The following is a 23,684-nucleotide window of genomic DNA, read 5'->3' as shown; positions in this document are numbered from 1 at the left end:
GGTAAATAAATGAAGCCAATGGACATAACTCCATCAACAACTTTTCAATTGCACATTTGTCCTCAACGACGGGTGTGATTTTACATGAAGCGCCATGAGCCACGCTTTTAAACTGACAGAAGACCTAAGGCCTCTACTGTTCAATGTCTGTCTTTTTGTTGATGAATATAAAAGCTTTCAACCATATTTAATCATGCACTCACTTTTGACACACCCTTTATAACCTTAAACTTATAGAAACATAGAAAATAGGTGCAGGAGTAGGCCATTCGGCCCTTCGAGCCTGCACCACCATTCAGTATGATCATAGCTGATCATCCAACTCAGAACCCTGTACCAGCCTTCCCTCCATACCCCCCTGAATCCCTTTAGCTACAAGGGCCATATCTAACTCCCTCTTAAATATAGCCAATGAACTGGCCTCAACTGTTTCCTGTGGCAGAGAATTCCACAGATTCACCACTCTCTGTGTGAAGAAGATTTTCCTCATCTCGGTCCTAAAAGGCTTCCCCTTTATCCTCAAACTGTGACCCCTCATTCTGGACTTCCCCAACATCAGGAACAATCTTCCTACATCTAGCCTGTCCAATCCCTTTAGAATTTTGTACATTTCAATAAGATCCCTCCTTAATCTTCTAAATTCCAGACAGTATGAGCCTAGTCGATCCAGTCCTTCATCATATGAAAGACCTGCCATCCCAGGAATCAATCTGGTGAACCTTCTTTGTACTCCCTCTATGGCAAGAATGTCTTTCCTCAGATTAGGGGACGAAAACTGCACACAGTACTCCAGGTGTGGTCTCACCAAGGCCTTGTACAACTGCAGTAGTACCTCCCTGCTCCTGTACTCAAATCTTTTTGCTATGAATGCCAGCATACCATTTGCCTTTTTCACCTTTTTCAGTTTATTGTGTAAATTGATCTCTAAATAAGTATTGTTGGTGAGGAACTAAATCAAGGTTAGCTGTCAGGAATGAGGCTTTGAAAGTCACCTAGTAGAATGTAAGTGCTAAGAGCATGAAGTGGTAATTCAGTCTGCCTTGTTCAGCAAAGTAAGCCATCAAAGCATATCTTAATAATCAAGGTCATGAAGTCAATATACGTGGGGACCATTTGGTCTACCCACTCAAGGGCAGTATGGTACTCTCTATGATAGTTTCTAATTCCTTGTTAAATGATTTATCAGTCTTTTACTTTGTGCTGTTGATCACTCTTCACCCTTGCTGAAGGAGTCTTGAGCTTTGAGATATTCGTTCAATGGAAATGCCCATAAATATGTTTTCCTGATGTTAAACACCACATTTGAAATGATGAGAATAAAATTTTCATCTCAAAGTCATGTTTATTGTCATATGCAAAAGTACAGGTAGAATGAAAATTACTTGTAGCACCATCGGGGCTCATATCTCAGATGAAACAGCATTCCCAAAGAATATAAATAATATATAAATTATACACAGTTTTTACAAGAGAAAAAACAAAATTTGAACAAACTCTTTTGAAACACAAAATGGCCACTTATTGACCTTTTAAACTGATTTTAATGATCCTGTATGAAGAGTTGACATTTCTCAATAATAGGTTGGCCCTAAGGATTTAGTCAGGTAATTGGATATGGTGCAATTGCCATATAAGAGGTGTTCTCTGATTTGTTGCATTTCTTCCCACCTTGAGCAGTGAGTTTATTATGGAAGTTAAAACATCCATGAGCATGAAACAGCGTTCCTTGGACAGTGGAAGCCGGAATTGTGTGGAGATTAGTCTTCTCAGTAGGTACAGTTGGACAGGAGTTTGTTTTTGTACAATAGCTGTGTGACAGGAATCAATTGAGTTTGATTCTTATTAGGGTTTAGTTCTGCTGTTTCAGGAAATAAATTAACTATATCTTGAAATTGGAAGCAGCTGTACAGGGCAGTGAAACTTAGCAATGATTAGAATTCCTGTTTAAGTGCATGAACTACCATGGCTCCATGGGATGTCTGGGTTTTGCATGCATATGCTGCTCTTCAGTTTATGCAGCTCAGTGTTTCTATATTCAGAAAGCTTGTCCACAGCCTGCCTGTTGGAGGAACTGGATCTAGATTGTGTTGTCATTCAAAGCAGTGTTAGGACACTACTGAAAACTGAAAGGCCTGGATAGAAAGGAAGCGAAGAAGTGTTTCCATTATTCAAAGCATCCTGGATTTGAGGACACAGCCTTCAAGGCAACATCCTTTTAGAACTGAGTTGAGAAGGAATTTCTTCAGCCTGAGGATGGTGAATCTGTGGAATTCATTGCTGCAGATGGAGGCCAAGTCCATTTTGGCACCAGAAACATGGCAGACTTGTGAGCTGCCCCAGGGCATCTCGGACTCTGTTGATCATTGATGCAAATAACACACTTTGCTGCATGTTTCAATGCACATCTGACAAATAAAGCTAATCAGTTTTAATGTCATTACGAAGACTATCATCCTCGACCTCGAGGGATAGCCACGACATTGGGTATATTTAAGGCAGGGATTGATATGTTCTTGATTTGGAAAGGGGTTAGAAGTTACAGGGAGAAGATGGGAGAATGGGTTTGAAAAATAAATCAACCATGATTGAACGGTGGAATAGACTTGATAAGCCAAAAGGCCATCGACTCAGTGAGTGGTAGGTGACTGTTCACCAGAGTGATACAGGGAGCCAGGACTTGAATGTGGGAGCTCAGATTACAGGGATGGTTAAGATATGGGACACACAAAGTGAATTGGTGGTGGAAGCAGATTCCACTGGGGTGTCCACAAGGCAATTGGACAAAGAGCAGTAGGTTACATGATTGTGGGATGCTGGTTCATGTGATGGGCTGAATGGTTTCTTACGGGGTGATCTTTTATTGTTCGTTGTTGGGCAGTTCAAATGATTTCAGGGTTGACTTGGAGCAGTACTGTGACACTGAAGCAACTGTATTACATGAGAAGGGGAATGGTAACAGTGGATGATATTTATATTTTGGGACAAAGATATTACCCTGTCATAGATGGCTGATATGGGTTACTTTGTGTTTAGGTTTGCCTCCTATCCTGAACAAATTGTGGAACCTAAACCAGGAGATTTGTGGACAATGTTTCTTGTAGTCATTGCGTACTTCTGTTCAGCAGTGGGAAGATATTTGGAATGACAGGACAGTGCAGTCAGTTAGTGTTGTATCCAATGGCATAGGTCAGAATGGTGGGACATGTGTGGAGAAAAGCAGCCGCTAGTTTAGAAATACTCCTCTCAAAGTTTTGCCATAATGTCCCTGTTGCTTTTTTACCCACTGAACAAGCTGAGAAGAGGAGGAATAGATAGGAATGATGGGCAGGACTGTTGTTGGAAGAGAAATGTGGGGGCAATGGAACCGATTCAGAAACAAGGACTGGGTTGTCTGCAGAGGTAGCATCTGTCTGGTTCAAAGACAACCCCTTTTGCAAAGTATAGAACCAGACATCCCACCCTGCAAAAGCTCATTTCAGGGAGGTAGCACCATCAATTTGCGGGGACTCCCGGAACTTCCGGGAGAGGTGGGATGTCCGCAGTAGAGTAGCTCCTTAGCAGCTGGCCAGCTAGTTTAAATAACGTTAGCTATGCTAATGAACGAATGACACCTGTTAAACTCACTTAAACATGTCTTTTACAATATTAACCCACCATGGGCAATAGAAAAGTCACTGTTGCAAACAGTGCAGCGAGCAACACTGCCATTATTTTGACCCCTATTAGGCAGGGGTACACTTTAGTGTAGTCTAGGGTGACGTACATTTTATATTTTTTTGGAACACTCTGCCATGGCGTGCTCTTGCTCTCTCGCTCGCGCTTGCTTTCTCTGTCTCTCGCGCGCGCCCTCTCTCTCTCGTGTGCTCTCGCTTTCGCGTGCACTCTCTCTCTCGTGGTCGCTCTTGCGCTTTCTCTTGCTCGCTCGCTCTCAAAAAAATTGATTTCCGTAATACTGTATATAATTTGTGGGCATCAGGGAGCCACTATTAATATGTGGGAGACTCCCGAAACTTTCGTGAGAGGTGGGATGTCTGTAGAACTAAATAAGTTTGGCACTTATTGGGGGAAATTCTCCTGAACAAATTGATTAGTGTAAGAAATATATATGTTACTATAAGGGGAAAGGAAATCTAATATTTTTTGCAGATAAATAAAGAAATTATAATTAATATAGACAGGAAGTAATAGTGTACGATAAAATTTGCTAACAAAGATAGTGGGGCTTAAATGAGGGAGTCGAAGGGCAAAACCAGAAAATGTTGGCATGCAGTTTAAAATAAAACTTCTAATTATAGTAGATCAGTAATGGGCAGAGAAGTGGCAGATGGAGTTTAATCCGGACAAGTGTGAGGTGTTGCACTTTGGGAAGTCAAATGTAAGGGGAAAATATACAATCTATGGCAGAAACCTTAATAGCATTGATGTACAGAAGGGATCCAAGTCCATACCTTCTGAAAGTGGCAACTCCCTCAAGAGGGTACAGAGGTGGAAGGAAAATCAATCATCTCTTGCATTCAAAGTGCATTGAAGAAAGACCCAAGAAAACTACTCTCAATTGTGGGATTTTGATGGAACTAGAATTTGATGCTGCTTCTCCTGGAAATTAAATCTCTTCTGTAACCAGAGGCCATGGATTTAAGGCAATAGAGCTAGGGGGAGAAAATAAGAAGTTTCTTCCCAGGGATGATAGTAAAGATATGCAACGTACAAAGTGAATTGGTGGTGGAAGCAGATTCCACTGGAGCATCCAGAAGGCAATTGAACAAAACATAGTACCTTACAGGATTGTGAGGATGCAGACTCACGTGCACTGCTGGAGTCTGTGAAACCACGTAGTTTATTTGACCAACTTTGTTTTTAAAAGCTATGCCTCACAATAATGAAAAGAGACCTTTTTTTTCAAAATAATAACAGTATTTGTGGATTTCTGCTTGGAAGTGGATTACTTGCAATGCAGGTAATGCAGGTTCTAAACAGCACTGAGAGAGCAGCAGAATCCGAAACTGTATCCAATAAGATGTTAATTTGGATATGATAAAACATACTTACTGCAGAGGATGGGAAAAGAAATTTCTTCCTTCATGCAGAATGGAATGCTTTGCCATTGAAACTGGTGGAGCAGCAATTGTTACACCTTGTAATAGAAACATGGGTAAGTATTTAATGCTGAGGGATGCACAGGATTCTGGATGGGGGCAGTGGAATTGCATTAGAACTTTTCTGTCTGCTAGTACAGACAGAGACTTGCATTTCAATAGATCTAATTTACCTTTAAACGAGTCATAGAGTTATACCAAATGAAAATAGGTCCTTCAGCCTAACCAAGATTTCTATCCAACGTAGACCCATTTATCTGCATTTAGTCCATATCCCTATAAGCCTTTCCTATCAATATACCTGTCCAAATGTGTTTTTTATTTGCATTTTGCAATTATACTCTGATGGTAAACAATTAGTTTCTCGAAAACTTATATGTTTCAAAGATTCTTCTCAGTAACCAATTTACAGATTTTGAAGCTCTCTTCCTTCTTCGTAGTGTACATCTTTCAAGTCAAGTCAAGTCACTTTTTATTTTCATTTCGACCATAACTGCTGGTACAGTACACAGTAAAAATGAGACAACGTTTTTCAGGACCATGGTGCTACATGAAACAATACAAAAACTACACTGAACTATGTAAAACAACACAGAACTACACTAGACTACAGACCTACCCAGGACTGCATAAAGTGCACAAAATAATGTAGGCATTACAATAAATAATAAACAAGACAATATACACAGTAGAGGGCAGTAGGTTGTTGTCAGTCCAGGCTCTGGGTATTGGGGAGTCTGATGGCTTGGGGGAAGAAACTGTTACATAGTCTGGTCGTGAGAGCCCGAATACTTAGGTGCCTTTTGCCAGATGGCAGGAGGGAGAAGAGTTTGAATGAGGGATGCGGGGGGTCCTTCATAATGTTGTTCTCTTTACAGGTGCAGCGTGTGGTGTAAATGTCTGTAATGGTGGGAAGAGAGAACCCGATGATCTTCTCAGCTGACCTCACTATCCGCTGCAGGGTCTTGCGATCCGAGACGGTGCAATTCCTGAACCAGGCAGTGATACAGCTGCTCAGGATGCTCTCAATACAACCTCTGTAGAATGTGGTGAGGATGGGGTGTGGCAGGTAGACTTTTCTCAGCCTTCGCAGAAAGTAGAGATGCTGCTGGGCTTTCTTTGCTATGGAGCTGGTGTTGAGGGACCAGGTGAGATTCTCCACCAGGTGAACTCCAAGAAATTTGGTGCTCTTAACGATCTCTACGGAGGAGTCATCGATGTTCAGCGGAGAGTGGTCGTTCCATGTCTTCCTGAAGTTAACAACCATCTCTTTTGTTTTGTTCACATTCAGAGACAGGTTGTTGGCTGTGCACCAGTCCGTTAGCCGCTGCACCTCCTCTCTGTATACTGACTCATCGTTCTTGCTGATGAGACCCACCACGGTCGTGTCATCGGTGAACTTGATGATGTGGTTCGAGCTGTGTGTTACTGCACAGTCGTGGGTCAGCAGAGTGAACAACATTGGACTGAGTACACAGCCCTGGGGGGCCCCCGTGTTTAGTGTGATGGTGTTGGAGATGCTGCTTCCAATCCGGACTGGCTGAGGTCTCCCAGTCAAGAAGTTTAGGATCTAGTTGCAGAGGGAGATGTTCAGGCACAGTAGGCTCAGCTTTCCAATCAGTTTCTGAGGAATGATTGTGCTGAATGCTGAACTGAAGTCTATGAACAGCATTCGAACGTACGTGTCTTTTTTGTGCAGGTGGGTTAGGGCGAGGTGGAGGGTGATGGTGATGGCAATGGCAATGGTGTTGTCTGTTGAACAGCTGGGACGGTATGCGAACAGCAGGGGGTCCAGTGAGGGGGGCAGCAGGGTCTCCAGTGAGGAGGAGGGAGATGTTGAAGATGTCAGTGAGAATCTCAGCTAGCTGGTCTGCACATCCTCTAAGCACTGTGCCAGTACTCTGTCCTGACGAAGGGTCTTGGCCCAAAACGTCGACTGTACCTCTTCCTATAGATGCTGCCTGGCCTGCTGCGTTCACCAGCAACTTTTATGTGTGTTGCTTGAAATTCCAGCATCTGCAGATTTCCTCGTGTCTGCCAGAAATATTGTCTGGTCCAGCAGCCTTCTGTGGGTTGACCCTGCACAGGGTTCTCACATTAGCCATGCTAAGACACAGCACCTGGTTGTTTGGAGGAGGGGTGGTCTTCCTCGCCACCACATCATTTTCCCTTTCACGCTTGTAACAGACTTTGCTGCCCTGTGGTACTTATATATGTCTGCAACCTCAAAGCCTGGAGGCCAAGTTGCACTGTGACTGCAGCTCTGCAGTCTGATTAACACCAGCTCCCCCTGAATTTCAGCATTTCATTAATGCTTAGGATTGCCAATTTGTGCTTAGACATGTACAGCATCTCCCCTCTTTGATCTTCATTCCTTTCCAATTTCCTCCTCCAGTGTCATTTACATTCAGTGCCCTCTAAAATACTGAGCCCCAATGCAGACGAGACTGCCACTTCACTAAGCACCTATGCTCTGTCCACTGTGGCCATCTGTAGCTCCTGCTTGCTAGCCATTATGATTCCCCTCCGCACTCTCATACCTCCACTGCCACGGTGAGGCTAAAAAGAGGAACAATATCTCATATTCCCCCTGGGTAGTCTACAATCTAATAGTATGAATATTGAATTCTCCAATTTCAGGTAAATTGTTCCCCCCCATCCCTTTTCTCTTTCCTCCGGATCTACTCAGTTCACCTAGATGCACCTGTCACCTGCGAGCTCTTGCTGCAGCCCTTCACCTCGCCTCTTTATACTGGCTAATTTCCTTCTCTGTCCTACAACATTGACTGTCTATTTCCCTCCACCGATGCTACCTGGTCCACTGAGTTTCTCTGGTATCTTGTTTATTACTTTGGTACTTCAATTGTGTTCGGATGAAATTTGTTCTCTGTCTTGGACTTTCAGTTCCCTGTCCTGACATGACACTCCTCCAGTTGGTACTAATTTTTCAGTCTAAGCTATTCATTGTACTGATGGTCCCGACTAAGATGCTGACGTATGAGTAAGGCTACCCCTCTCCCTCGAGCACTGGAGCCTGCTACCTGCAGGAATACATGATAAGCATTTTAAGAGAGAATCCAAGCACAGAACTACACCCAGTAACAGTCACACCTTCAGACGAGGATGGGAAGAGGGGCAGTGGAATTGTTCTTAAGTGGAGTTAGCAGGAAAGGAAGGCAATGGGATGGAAAAAGTGTCAATCACTGCTGGAGGGCGAGAAGACTGAAGCCAAGGGAAAGCCTGTACTATGAGGGGAAGGGAGTACTCCTCAACAGCTTCAGCAAGGAAGGGATCACTTCAAACCAAAAAAGAACCAGTAGCATTGTAACAGTGAGAACTGGTAAAAATTAACCACATCATAAAAACAACAAACTCATGAATGAGTCAGACAGCACCTTTCCCATCCTGAAAATTGCAATGTTATGACCACTATCCTTGTCTTATTATATCTGGAAGATGGCATCAATCAGTGATGTTTTTTAAAAAAAGAACAGTTCCTGAAGGTCTGGCCTAACTCATGAAATTGATAATTCATCATAAAAAATATGCCTGTATTTTTATGCATTCGACCCCCATGTTACCATAAGACACAGGAGCAGAATTAGGCTATTTGGCCATCTGATCTGGTCTGCTATTCCATTATGGCTGATTCCGGATTCCACTCAACCCCATCTACCTGCCTTCTGGCCATATCCTTTGATGCTCTGACCAATCAGGAAACTATCAACTTCCGCCTTAAATATACCCACGGACTTGGCTTCCACCACAGTCTGTGGCAGAACATTCCACAGATTCATCACTGTCTGGCTAAAAAAATTCCTCCTTGCCTCTATTTAGAGGCTGTGCCCGCAAGTTCTGGATACCCCCACCATAGGACACATACTCCCAACATCTACCCTATCTAGTGCTTTCAACATTCATTAGATCCCCCCACATTCTTCTAAATTCCAGTGAGTACAGGCCCAAAGCTGCCAAACACTCCTCATATGTTAACCCGTCATTCACGGAATCATCTTTGTAAACCTTCTCTGGACTCTTTCCAATGACAACACATCCTTTCTGAGATATAGGGCCTAAAACTGTTGACAATACCCCAAGTGCAGCCTGACTGGTGCCTTATAAAGGCTCAACATTATCTCCTTGCATTTATATTCTATTCCCCTTGAAATACTTTATATACTTTATACTTTATTGTCGCCAAACAATTGATACTAGAGTGTACAATCATCACAGCGATACTTGATTCTGCGCTTCCCACTCCCTGGAGTACAAATCGATAGTAAATATTACAAATTTAAATTATAAATCATAAATTGAAAATAGAAAAGGGAAAGTAAGGTAGTGCAAAAAAACCGAGAGGCACGTCCGGATATTTGGAGGGTACGGCCCAGATCCGAATCAGGATCCGTTCAGCAGTCTCATCACAGTTGGAAAGAAGCTGTTCCCAGATCTGGCCGTACGAGGCTTCAAGCTCCTGAACCTTCTCCCGGAGGGAAGAGGGACGAAAAGTGTGTTGGCTGGGTGGGTCGTGTCCTTGATTATCCTGGCAGCACTGCTCCGACAGTGTGCGGTGTAAAGTGAGTCCAAGGATGGAAGATTGGTTTGTGTGATGTGCTGGGCTGTGTTCATGATCTTCTGCAGCTTCTTCTGCTCTTGGACAGGACAACTTCCATACCAGGTTGCGATGCACCCCAGAAGAATGCTTTCTACGGTGCATCTATAAAAATTAGTGAGGGTTTTAGGGGACAGACCAAATTTCCTTAGCTTCCTCAGGAAGTAAAGGTGGGTCTTCTTGGCAGTGGACTCTGCTTGGTTGGACCAAGTCAGGTCATTTGTGATATTGACCCCGAGGAACTTAAAGCTTTTGACCTGTTCCACTTGCGCACCACCGATGTAAATGGGGTCATGCGGTCCGCTACTCCTGAAGTCAACAACCAATTCCTTCATCTTTCTGACGTTGAGAGATAGGTTATTGTCTTCGCACCATGCCACCAGTTTCTTAATTTCCTCTCTGTACTCAACTCATCATTACCCGAGATAAGGCCTACAATTGTGGTGTCATCAGCCAATGCCAATAAATGCCAAAATTGCATTTGTCTTTTTTACCACAGGCTCCACCTGTAAATTAACCTTCTGGGAGTCTTGCACAAGGACTCCAAAGTCCCTTTGCATCTCTGATGTCTGAATCTTCTCCCCATTTAGATAATAGCCTGCATATTGTTCCTTTTACCAAAATGCATGATCATACATTTTCCAACACTGCATTCCATCTGCCACTTTTTTGCCCATTCTTTCAATCTGTCCAAGTCCTGCTGCAATCACATTGCTTCCTCAGCACTACCTACCACTCCACCTATCTTTGTATCATCCACAAACTTTGCCACAAAACCATCATTTCCATTATCCCAATCATTGACAAACAATGTGAAAAGTAGTGGTCCCAATACTGACCCCTGAGGAACACCAGTAGTCACTGGCAGCCAACCAGAAAAGGCCCCTTTTATTCCCATTCACTGTCTCCTGTCTCTCAACCATTCCTCTCTCCATGCCTGTATCTTACCTGTAATGCCATAGGATTTTATCTTGTCAAGCAGCCTCGTGTGTGGCACCTTACAAATGCCTTCTGAAAATCTAAGTAAATAACATCCACTCTGCTTGTTACTTCCTCGAAGAACTTTAACACATTTGTCAGGCAAGATTTCCCTTTACAGAAACCATGCTGGCTTTGACTTATTTTATCATTAGTCTCCAAGTACCCTGAAACCTCATCCATAATAATACACTTTGTCACGTGACCAGCAACAATGAACATATAATTGAGTCAAGTTTTATAAACAAACATAAACATTTATTAAACTCTGCTCAACAATAGCGAAAAGTATTCAAACAACTAACTTAACCGGAAGTTAACTGCTATACGGTAACTCTGGAACAGTTCTTAAAATGGTAAATTGGAATGTCCAAGTGATTTAGATTAGATTAGATTAGATTCAACTTTATTGTCATTGTGCAGAGTACAAGATACAAAGCCAATGAAATGCATTTAGCATCTGACCAGAAATGCAAATAAGTGTTATTTACAAAATAACTGCGAATAAAAAAAGTGCTACAGCTCACAAATATAAAAGTACTGAGACAGTGCAATACGGATGCAGTACTGCTTAGCGCTGTGATGTGAGGTTCAGCAGTGTCACAGCCTCAGGGAAGAAGCTCTTCTTGTGCCTGCTGGTGCCTACTGGATGGGAGGAGAGTAAAAAGTCCATGGTAAGGGTGAGATGCATCCCTGATAATGCTTTTCACCCTGCCCAGGCAGCACTTATGGTAGATGTTCTCAATGGTGGGCAATTGCGTGCCGATAATCCACTGGGCAGTTTTCACCACATGCTGGAGTGCTTTGCGGTCCGATACGGGACTACTGAGATGCAGTTGGTGAGTATGCTCTCAATGGTACAACGGTAAAAGTCCATCAGTATCCTGGAACAGAGGTGAGTTTTCTTCATGCTCCGCAGGAAATAAGGCGCTGTTGTGCCTTTTTGATCAGGATGGAGGAGTTCAGTTTGGAGAGACTTACACAGTCAATTAGGAGAGACTTCTCGGGAAACGGATTTCTTCGAAGACGTGACGTTACTGCTGATTCTCCAAGGATTCACGATGGAGGAAATAAAATGGCTTAAAGGAACTGACCTTTTTCTGGCGAGTGAACACTGCATAAACTTCCCTGATCTTGAAGAGTTATCTCAGATGCAGGTCACTATTTCTGAAAGAAGATTCCATAAGGTTGATCCTGTATTAAACCGCCAAACGACACCAACTTTACTTGATCCTTCAGGTTCCCGTACTTTAGTAAGGTCTTCACCCTCCAATACTAGACTTACAATAGAAAGTAAAACTCCACTTTAAAACGAAACTGCGTCATGATAGGAATATGCAGCATAATGGAGTAACTGCCGAATTAACTGACGAACTAAATTGAAATCTGCGTTAACAACAGGGATTTCCCGTTATATACCTATTGGGAATGAGTCATCAGGTGACCTCACACTGGCGGGAAAATTACATCACCCCACCATTACAAGATACTCAATTACATCATGGTCATAAGACAGTCACAAGATACCCACGAGGTATGTAACAACTTCACACTTTCCCAACCACTGAGATTAGACTAATTAGCCTATAATTTCCTTTCTTTTGCCTTCCTCCCTTCTTAAAAAGTGGAGTGACATTTGCAATCTTCCAGTCTTCCAGGATTATATTATGGAGGAATATATTATAATATATTTTATATATATATATAATATTAGGAGAGATTATATACATAATATGTTATATTATGCCAGAATCAAGTGATTCTAGAAAGATCATTACCAGTGCATCTGTTATCTCTTTAGCAACCTCTGTCAGGACTCTGGGATGTAGTCCATCTGATTCAGGTGACTTATGCACTTTAAAACGTTTGAGTTTGCACTTTTTCCTTTGTAATAGCAATGGCACTCACTCCTGCTCCCTGACACTCACAGACCTCTGGCACACTGCTAGTGTCTTCCATAGTGAAGATAGATGCAAAGTATCCATTTAGTTCATCTGCCATTTCTTTGTCCCAAATTATTACTTCTTCTGTGGGGCATATTTATCCTGCACCTTATGAACTATTCCCAGAAACTTCAGCCATCTCTGCTCTGCTGTCATCCCTGCCAGTATCCTCCTCCAGTCCACCTGGGCAAGCTCCTCTCTCATGCCTCTGTAATTCCCTCTGTTCTATTGTGATGCTGATATATGTGACTCATGCTTCTCCCTCTCAAATTGCAGTATGCATTCAATCATATTATGATCACTATCTCTTAAGGATTCCTTTACATTAATATCTGGGTTATTACATAGCACCCAATCTAAGTTAGCCTTTCCCCGAGAAGGCTCAAGCACAATCTGCTCGAAAAATCCATCTCATAGGCATTCAACAAGCTCCCTGTCTTACGATCTGACACCAACCTAATTTGCCCAATCCCCTTGCATATTGAAGTCCCCCATTACAATTGCGCCATTACCCTTATTACATATCTTTTCCAGCTCCCTTTGCAATCTCAACCCTACACCTTAACTACTATATGGAGGCCTATATATGATTCCCATAATGTTTTTTTTTACCCTTGCAGTTTTTTAACTCCACCCATAAAGATTCAACAGTCTCTGACCCTTTGTCACCTCATTCTAAAGATGTAATTCCACCTCTTACCAACAGAACCACACCACCGCCTCTAACTTCCTGCCTGTCCTTTAGGATACAAGGTATATCCTTTGACGTTAACCTCCCAACTATGGTGTTCTTTCCGCCACGGCTCAGTGATGCTCACAATGTCATACTGACCAGTCTAATTTTGCACGAGTTCATCCATCTTATTCTGAATGCTATGCGCATTTAAATACAACACTGTAAGCCCTGCATTCTTTGCCCTTCTGAATTTTGCCTCTCTGGTACAATCGAACTTTTTGCAATCATTGGCCTGTCCTTCCTTCATATATCCATCATCTACATGTCATCCTGCTGGCTCATCCTCAGCTCTATCATCCTGGTTCCCATCTCCCGCCATATTAGTTTAAACCACTCCCAACAGCTCTAGTAATCCTGTTTGCAAGGCTGTTGCCCCTTTTGTACAGGTCCCACCTGCCCCAGAAGAGGTCCCAATCATCAAGAAGTCTGAATTCCTGCCCCCGCTCCAATTCTTCTGCCACCTCATTCTATTCCTATCCTTACTGTCATACGGCATGGGCAGCAGTCCCGGGATTACTACCCTTGAGGTCCTACTTCTCAGCTTCCTTCCTAACTCCCTGTATTCTTTTTTCAGGACCTCCTCCCTTTTTCTACCAATGTCATTGATACCAATATGTATCACGACTTGTGGCTGCTCACCCTCCCTTTTCAGGATATTGTGGACACGTTCAAAAACATCGCAGACCCTGGCACCTGGGAGGCAAGCTAATTCATGTTTCCTTTTGTGTTCACAGAATCACCTATCTGTCCCCCCGACTATAGGGTTCCCCTATCACTGCTGTCATCCTCTTCAGTTCCTTACCCTTCTGAGCTAAAGGGCCAGACTCAGTGCCAGAGGCACGGTGGCTGTTGTTCCCCCCAGGTAGATCATCCCCCCCCCTCCCCCAACAGTACTCAAAATGGAGTACATATTGTTGAGAGGCGTGGCCACAGGGGTGCTCTCCACTATCTGATGTTCTCCCTTCCCTCTCCTGACAGTCACCCATTTATCTGTCTCCTGTAGCCTTGAGGTGACTACCTCCCTGGAGCTCCTGTCTGTCACTGCTTCGCTTTCCCTAACAAGCACGAGGTCATCGAGCTGCAGCTCCAGTTCCCGAACACGGTCTTTAAGGAGCTGCATCACAATGCACCTGGAGCAGATGTGGCCATCAAGAGGCTGGAAGTTTCCTGGAACTTTCACATCAGAGCAAGACACTAGCTCTGTAGACATTCCCCCTATACTCTGAAGATTTAAATAGGAAACAAGGAATGAGTTTACCTACTTACCTTGCCTCTGCCTGTTCTCACCGAAGCTCTGTTGAGCCAAAGCCTTACTATTCTGACTCAGGACTACTCCAATGACTGCTCCGCTAGGCGGTACCTCTCTTTTATCGAGACTGGGTTTTTAAAGCTCTTTGCCAGTCTTGCGCGGGACCAATTCTGTTTCATCTGCACAGTACTCCAATCAATGACTCCCGTCGAGAAAACTTCCTGATTTTCAAAGCTCTTTGCTGGACCTACGCAGGAACGCTTCTTTTGCATCTTTACAGTATTCCAATCAATGACTCCCATCGAAAAACTTCCTGCTTCATAAAGCTCTTTGCCGGACCAGCACGGGATCGTTTTTGGTGTGTCTGCATAGTACTCCAGTCAATGGGGTTGTGTTCCTAAAAATCTCTCGGTATAGTAAATTTCCATAACTTGAATCCTATCTTTTGCATTCCTATGGGATGTTTTTTCCTCAACAGTAACAATGAGTACCACAGCTGCTGGCTCAGGGCACAAAGAAATTCGCTTTTGAAACTGTCAAGGCAATCTCATGTTTGGAGGCATATGAGATTGCAGATGCTTATCACATTCCAGAATTCAGTCTACGTTGAAACATAGCACTTAAACAGAATCAGAATCAGGCTGATTCTGACAACAAACTTCATGACATATATTACTGGTATATGTCATGAAGTTTGTTGTCTTTGTGGCAGCAGTACAACGCAGTACATAGTAATAGAAAAAAGCTGTGAATTATAGAAAGTATATATATTAAGTAGTCAAATAAGTAGTGCAAAGATAAACAAAAATGTAGTGAGGTCATATTCATGGGTTCAATGTTCATTTAGAAATCGGATGGCAAAGAGGAAGAAGCTGTTGCTGAACTTACTGACATCTTGGAAAACACTTGAGGAAGTAAATAAATATACTGGCCAATAAAATGAACTATCTGTGCTTAAAAAACACAATATTTTCTGCACATGCATCAAGAAATGAGAGTTGAACATAATAAAAAACAGAATGTCTTGTTTCTTCCTCATTTGTGGTTGTGGAAGGTATGCTATTTTAGTTTACAGATGACATGAAGATTGGTGGCAGTGTGAATAGTAAAGAAATTTTTAAGGTTACACATTCAGATGGAATGTGCATTGGCAAATGGAATTTGATCCCTGCAAATCTGAAGCATTGAATTTTGGGAAGTCAGATGAGGGTTAGACAAATACATGTTTAATTTTTTCATGCTTAAGTTTACATGAGAACAAATTTTATTCCATAGGTCAGATTTTTGTAGTGATTTGCGAATTCCATAAGGGTGAATGTCAATAACCGAAATGGCTGTAACACAGATCACCTGAACACAGGTTGTTGTGCTCATAGTAAATTCAGTGGCTTGCTTCACTGATTGGGCTGCTCCCTGAGCTCCATCCACTGGTGCTTTCAAATATCGGAGATGAGCAAATTTGGAAGAGGCACAAAGTGATGAGGTGATTGGTGTGTGAATATACTTTTTGGCCAATTACTGCATGTAGTCAGGCAATCTGTGATTGTTCAAAGCAGGGGGACTCAGAAGGACAGACAGATTAGGAGAATGGGCAAAGTGGCAGATGGAATACAGTGTTGAGAAGTGTGTGGTCATGCACTTTGGGAGAAGGAATAAAAACACAGACTATTTTCTGAACAGGAAGAAAATTCAAAAATTTAAGATGCAAAGGGACTTGGGAGTTACCATGCAGGATTCCCTAAAGGAAGATTGAATCGGTGGTAAAGAAAGCAAGTGCAATGTTAACATTTATTTTGAGAGGACTAGAATATAAAAACAATGATGTAATTCTGAGGCTTTATAAGACAGTGGTAAGGCCTCAGTTGGAGTATTGTGAGCAGTTTTGGGCCCCTTGTCTGAGAAAGGATGTGCTGACATCGGAGAGTGTTCAAAGGAGGTGCACAAAAATGATTCAGGGAATGCAAGGCTTATCACATGAGGAGCATTAGACAGCTCTAGGCCTGTACTCGCTGGAATTCAGAAGAATGAAGGGTGATCACCTGAAACCTGTCAAATATTGAAAGGCATAGATTGAGGGGATGTGGAGAGAATGTTTCCTATAGTGGGGCAGTATGGGACCAGAAGGCACAACCTCAGAATAGAGGGATGTCCATTTAGAATGGAGGTTAGGAGGAATTTCTTTAGCCAGAGAGTGGTGAATCTGTGGAATTTGTTGCTACGGTGCATCCAGGGGGCAGTGAATGCCAGATCATTGGGTGTATTTTTAAGGTGAAAGTTGATAGATTCTTGATAAGTCAGGGTGTGAAAAGCTTCTGACGAAGACAGGAGAATGAGGCTGAGAAGGAAATGGATCAGCTGTGTTCAAATGGCGGTGCAGACACTATGGGCCGTATAGCCTAATTCTGCTCTTTTGTCTTCTGGTCTTATGGATTGTGAACCTGCAAGAAATATTTGATACTGAAGAATTCTTGATTGCCTTATGCTGCTGGGATGCACTGGATATTATCTGTGGAAGACTGACTGGCACAGTCTTTCATGACTGCCAGAGCAAGAACCAGGCATTTAAACCTTACCCTTCATAACCTCCCAACATCAGACCATAATGCAACCATTCAGGATACTTGCAATAGTTCATCTGTAGAAGCTTATTAAGAATTCAGTTACAACCTAAACTTCCTTAATCTCCCAAGAAAGTAAAGATGCTGATGCGCTTTCCTTGTGTTTGCATCTATCTACTGGGTACAGGACAGATAATCTGATATGTTAACACCCAGAGTCAGAAGAATCAAAGGCAACATAGGTGTAAAAGCAGGAGTTTTCAAGAAGAAAATCCAGAGGGAATTATCCTAAATTTTATCTTTAGCAGGGTTTGATGATATTTAAAGGAGTCAATGGTTATGTCCAAGTTTTAACATTGCTTTTTTTTTGTTTTTTCAGGGACTCAGCATCATTTTCAATGTGGCCCTGGCTCTGCTGAAGGTAAGATGGAAAAATAGAAACAAACACTAACCACTTTTAAGATAAGATTAGCTCCATTTGTCTATTTGAAACATATCATCAACAATCAAAACAGTCCCAGGATGTGCTGGGGCAGCCATGTTTTTGGCACCAACATGGCACATCCACAACTTACTAACCCTAATTTTGTCACGTTATCCAGTCTAGCACTCTAGAACACACACTTCCTGAGGTGGATTGTAATTGATCTGTTTAATTCAAAAGTCAAAAATCTTTGTATGACACAGAATCAGTTTATATTGTTAAATGGGCTTGATGGTAGGAGGCAGAGGGTAATGTGTTTTTCTCACTGGAACTCTGTAACAAGTTGTGTATTGCAGGGATCAGTGCTGCGACCTGGATAATAAATGACTTGGATGGGAATGTTGGTATATGTTTAGTAAATTAGCAAATATTGATAGAGTTGTAGATTGCAAGGAAAATTATCTAAGTACACAGTGGACCATAGATCAGTTTAGTAAATCGAGCAGAGTAGTGGAAGATGGCATTTAGTTCAGACAAGTGTGACGTGATGCACTGAGGGATGTCAAATTCATAGGACATACAGTGAGAACTTGGGGTGCAAGTTCATAGCTGCCTGAAACTTGTAATACAAATAGATAGAGTAGTGAATAAGCCATTAGATATGCTGTCTCCATAGTCTGAGGCATTGAGCATAGGAGTTGGGATGTCATGTCGCAGCTATACAAAATATTGTTTAGTTCACACTTGGAGTGTATACAGTCATGGTTTTGACACTGCAAGGATGTGGTAGCAATAGAGTGCAGAGATTCACCAGAATGTTTATCAGCATGGACTGCCTTAATTATGAGAGATTGGATAGGCTGGCTTTATTCTCACTGCAATGTAGGAGGCCAAGGGATGATCTTAGAGGTTTGTAAAATCAAGATGGGCAGAGAGGCATAGATAGGGTGGATAAGCCAGAATCATTTTCCCAGGTCAGGGGAGTCTAGAACTAGAGGATATAGATTTAAGTTGAGAGGGGAAAAATTTAAAAAGTAGCTGAAGACAAGGTTTTCACACAGAGGATGGTGGTTACCTGGATCAAGCTGCCAGGGGAGGTGGTGGAGGAAGATACAACTATAATGTTTCAAAGGCATTTAGACAGGTATTTGGCTAAGAAAGGCATAAAGGGATGTGACATTAGTGTGAACAGCATCATGGATGCCTGTCGACATGGTTAAGGATGAAATGTACATTTCTATGCTTATCAGAAGAAGGATTGGTGATTGATCACACTGGGCTATCTCTGGGCTTGACCTGATATTTGTAACTTCACAACCCAATCTCAATTTTATTTTAAAATTCAACTTCTTAATGGTAACTCTCTTTCTCAGTCTTCATTGTCAACATACTTTGCTGCCAATCTCTGCCATTTGTAAAATTGCCATGTCCGTTATTAAAATATCCTTGGATTCATGCACCTTACTGTTGGTGTGTGTGTTTCAACATCTTTTTCTACCTTTTTTCATATGTAATTCCATCTTTGTGATGACTCACCACATTTCCTCAGATGGAAATGCTGACTTTAGGCAAAACATTTTCCTTCATTTCCCATCTTTTCATGCAGCATGAAAATTGTGCTTAGACGCTTATAGTGTATCAGTGTATCGAGTCATATAGAATGGAAGCAGCTAATCCTGCATTTGGCCCATATCCCTCTAAACCTTTCTAACTATGTACCTGTCCAAGTACATTTTAAATGTTGTTAATGTACCTCCCTGAACCACTTCTTCTAGTAGCTCATTCCAAATATCAAAGTTCAAAGTAAATTTATTATCAAAGTACATATATGTCATCATATATTACCACCCTCTGGGTGGAAAAATTGCCACTATTAAATCCTATTAATTGTCCTATTAAATCTCTCCCCTGTCACCTTAAATCTATACCCTCTAATTCTTGATTCCTCAACCCTGAGAAAAAGACTGCTTCTATTCACCCTATCTCTGTCCCTCATGGTTTTATAATTCTCTGTAAGATCACCTGTCATTCTCCTATGCTCCAGTGAATAAAGTGCCAAACTGCTCAACCTCTCTCCATAGCTCAGTCCCTCAAGTCCTAACAATATCTTCATATACCTTTTTTTGCACTTTTTTCAGCTTAATGGCATCTTTCCTATAGTAGGGTTACCAATACTGAACACAGTATTTCAATACGGTACAGGAACTATCTCTCCATCTCCATGTCCCAAGATCCTTATGAACTAGTGGATTTGAATCCTCCAGCTCCCCACTTAACATCACCATGTTCCCATTGCAGTGTGAGGCTGTTTCAGACAATAACTGAATGACCTGGTGCCAATGCTGACCTCCAGGTTCCTTGGCATGGCTCCCTGCCTTTCCAATAAGACCAATCTCTGGGCTTCCCATCAGCCATTGCCTTCCATTTGTACCTCTAGTAATCTGTCAGTTATTGGAGTTGTTTTATTGCTCTCTGGGTGATGAGTTTAATAAATTTGGTGTATCAATTAGATGCTTTATTACATCGCATAATAAATTAAACTATCCAACTTTTGATTGATTGTCCTTTATCCACTTCTAAATAATCATCATTTTGATAAGAACACCCCTGTGTCTGGCAGGAAACGGACATCATTGGCCAGTCCACTTTTCAACTGGTCCTAAGTGACCATATATATCATGTGGTGTGATTTCTTTGGGAAACTCTTCATGAAGCACTGCCAGACTTGCTGTGCTTCCCACTATGTCCACATCCTTCTGTGCATGTTTCTGTGCATCTGAAGTATAAAGGTATCCACACAGATTCAGTGGCATCCATTTCTGTATGTAATACACTAAAAAAACTGTTAATCAGGAATCTGGAAGGAGGAGACATTGTTATGAACTACTGCCTATTACATACAAATACTCAGTTGCTGCATTGTTTTTGTAGATAATGTACACTGTAAACACACAATAACCACAGTGCCCCTCTGCTGGATATGAAAGACTGCTTTGTCCCAGAGCACATCAAACTGTTCAAGTTGAGTACATTGAAATGAACACTGAGAATGTTGCAGATTATTTTTATAGATAGAAGATTTTTAAAAAATTGTTGCATAACATCTGCTAGTATATTTGTGGCTGCAATATTTCAGTTTCACATGATATAGGAAGAGACACTTCAGCTAATGATGTCTGAGATGGCTTACAGAACATTTCCATCAGTCCCATTCTGCTATTTATTTTTCCAGTAACCTGTTCTCCATCTGTTTGCCCTGGAGTGCAGGAGACTGAATCTCTTCATAAAGGTTTATAAAATTTATGAAAGGGGTAAATAGGGAAAGGAGAATCTAGAACTAAAGGGCATAGATTTAAGGTAAGAGGGAAAAGATTTAAATAGGACCTGAGGGGTAAGTTTTTCACACAGAGGAAAGTAGGTGTATGAAATGAGATGGCAGAGAAAGATAGAAATGGATACAATTACAGTATTTAAAAGACATTTGAACAGGCACATGGATAGGCAATGTTTAGAGGTATATGGGCCAAATGTTGACAAATGAGGTTAGTGTTGATTGTCATAGATGAGTTGGTTCCAATGCTCTGTTTCTGTGTTGTATAACTCTATGAATCTATATTTACAAATAAAGGGTCAGCCATTCTATGCATAATAAATGAGGCAAAATCTTTCCTCAGGGTCATTATTATTTGAGACTTTATTCAGGAAAGGCCAGTAGAAGCAGAGATTTTGAATATTTTCAAGCTGCAGGTGGTCACAATCTTGATGGGCTAGAGGGTGAAATGTTCATGAAATAAACAGGAATGCAGAGCTGAAGCTACAGTCAGCTCAGCCCAAATCTTATTGAATGGTGGAGTAGGCTTGGGGAACTGTAGCCTTCTCCTACTCATAATTGACATATTCATAAGCAAGTGATGCGAGGAGGTATTTCTGTGAACAGCATCACCTTCAGGTGTAGAAAGACTGAAATATTTGCAGGCAGCTTCTGCCAGAAGTACAAAATGAATAAGCTTTTTCAGTTTCCTCCTGAGATTTCCGCTGTCACAGAAACCAATGAACTCTTTTACCTTCACTCCATGTGATATCAAGTAACATTTAACATCACTGGATACAGCAAAGTCTGTGGGTGCGTAAACATCTTAGCTGTGGTGCTTCTGCTCCAGGCTCAGCCACCAAGGTGCCCAGATAGATCTTATCCACAAAAAGCAGGACAAAACCATCTAACTAATTAGTACCCTACATGGAACGTCACTTGCTCCATAATTGAAATGTTCCCACAACCAATGGACTCACTTTGAAGGACTCTTCATTTCATGTTCTCAATATTTATTGTTTATTTATTTGTTATTCTGATTCAGATGATTATTATTTCCTCCTTTTTGTATCTGCACAGTTTGTTGTCTTTTGCACAGTAGTTGAACGCTCAAGTTGGTGCAGTCTTTCATTGATTCTGTTATGTTTATTATTCTGTTATGGATTCATTGAGTATGTCTGCAAGGAAATGAATCTCAGGGTTGTATATGGTGACATATATGTACCTTGATAATAAATTTAGTTTGAACTTTGGTGCAGATTATTATTGATGGATGTTGCCTTCTTGAGGTAGCGTTTCATGTAGATCCTCTTAATGGTGGAGAGGGATGTCCCTTTGATGTATTAGGCTGAGTCCACTCTTCTCTGTAGCATCTTATATTCTTGTGCATTCAAATTGCCCTACCAGACCATGATGTAATCAGCTGGGATACTTTCAACAGTACATCTTTAGAACTTTTCTTCACTTCTCTTCTGAATTCAGTCATGAATATTATTTATTTCCTTTTATTGTTTGCATGATTTGTTTTTTTTTCCTGCACATTAGGTGTTTGACAATCTTTTTTAAATGGGTTCTATTAGGTTTCTTTGTTTTGTGGGTGCTTGTAAGGAGGTGAATCTCAAGATTGTATATAGTATACATCTTTGATAATAGAAGTGCTTTGAACGTTGAACTTTTTAGAGTATTTATTGACAAGCTGAACCTCCTTAATTTTCTAAGAAAGTAAAGAGGCCTATGTGCCTTCCTTGTGATTGCATCTATGTGCTGCACCCAGGACAAGTCCTCGAATATGTCAATAGCCAGCAATTTAAAGCTGTTGACCCTCTCCACTGGGTTAATGGCAAGTACATGCCAGACAATGAGCATCTCCAACAACAGTGTCCAACCACATATCCTTAACATTTAATGGTATTATCATCTCCTAGTACTACACCAACAATATCCTTGGAGTCTCGTTGACCAAAACTCAACTGGACCCACAATGTTAATACTATGGCTGGAAGTGCAGGTCTGAGACTCATTATCCTGTGGTCAGTGGTTCGCCTCCTGACAGATTATTGCCATTACACTGTCATCAAGGCATAACTCAGGAGAGTGATGGCAAATTTGCCACTTGCCTGGGTGAATGTAACTCCATCGCCACTAACTGGATGAAGAACTTATTTAATGAGCACCACCAACACCACCTAAATTATTTATCTGTCTTGCTGGATGTGGTCATTGCCTCGGACTCTTGTGGTGTGGTTGTTGCTGGCCACTTATCAACAGTGTTTGTATATTGTCTGAGTTTTGCTGCATACAAACACAGGTTGTCTCATTTGCTAAGCAGTTGCTCATCACTTCTGAACTCTCGATAGGCCAATGATAAAGGAAATAGTTAAGCATAGAACATTGGCATGAAGAATTCCAGCAGTGATGGAATGTAATCAAGATTTATCTCTTGACAGTTTTTGTTTTGCAATTCACCGTCATTTTATGCTTCCTGGACCTCCTTTCGCCAATGGGAGCAGTTTCTATTTATCTTTTCCCTTTGTACCCATAATGTCATTAAGTATCTCTTATTAGATCCCTTTGCATCCTCTCTGTTCCAGGGAGAACAACCCCAGCTTCTCCAGCCCATTGCATAACACAAGACCAGAATCAGGTTTATCACTGGCTTATATGTGTGGGCACGTGGCCAAGTGGTTAAGGCATTGGACTAGCGACCTGAAGGTTGTGAGTTCGAGCCAAGGCAACATGTGTTGTGTCCTTGAGCAAGGCACTTAATCACACATTACT

General features: G+C 41.7%; 1 protein-coding gene across 6 annotated transcripts in view; it reads left to right on the top strand.

Moving 5' to 3' along the window:
* The window catches only part of LOC140206146 (rab GTPase-activating protein 1-like), a 568,372-nt gene that overhangs the window by 386,300 nt on the left and 158,388 nt on the right, over positions 1-23,684 (top strand). For all 6 annotated transcript variants that reach the window (XM_072274372.1, XM_072274373.1, XM_072274374.1 and 3 more), the window contains one exon: positions 17,552-17,593. In XM_072274372.1, the coding sequence (XP_072130473.1) occupies positions 17,552-17,593 (42 nt within the window). The remainder of the gene's footprint in view (positions 1-17,551; positions 17,594-23,684) is intronic.

The sequence above is a fragment of the Mobula birostris genome, chromosome 12, assembly GCF_030028105.1.
Source record: "Mobula birostris isolate sMobBir1 chromosome 12, sMobBir1.hap1, whole genome shotgun sequence".
Classification (NCBI taxonomy): Eukaryota; Metazoa; Chordata; class Chondrichthyes; order Myliobatiformes; family Myliobatidae; genus Mobula; species Mobula birostris.
This window is presented reverse-complemented; position numbering and strand designations above follow the sequence as displayed.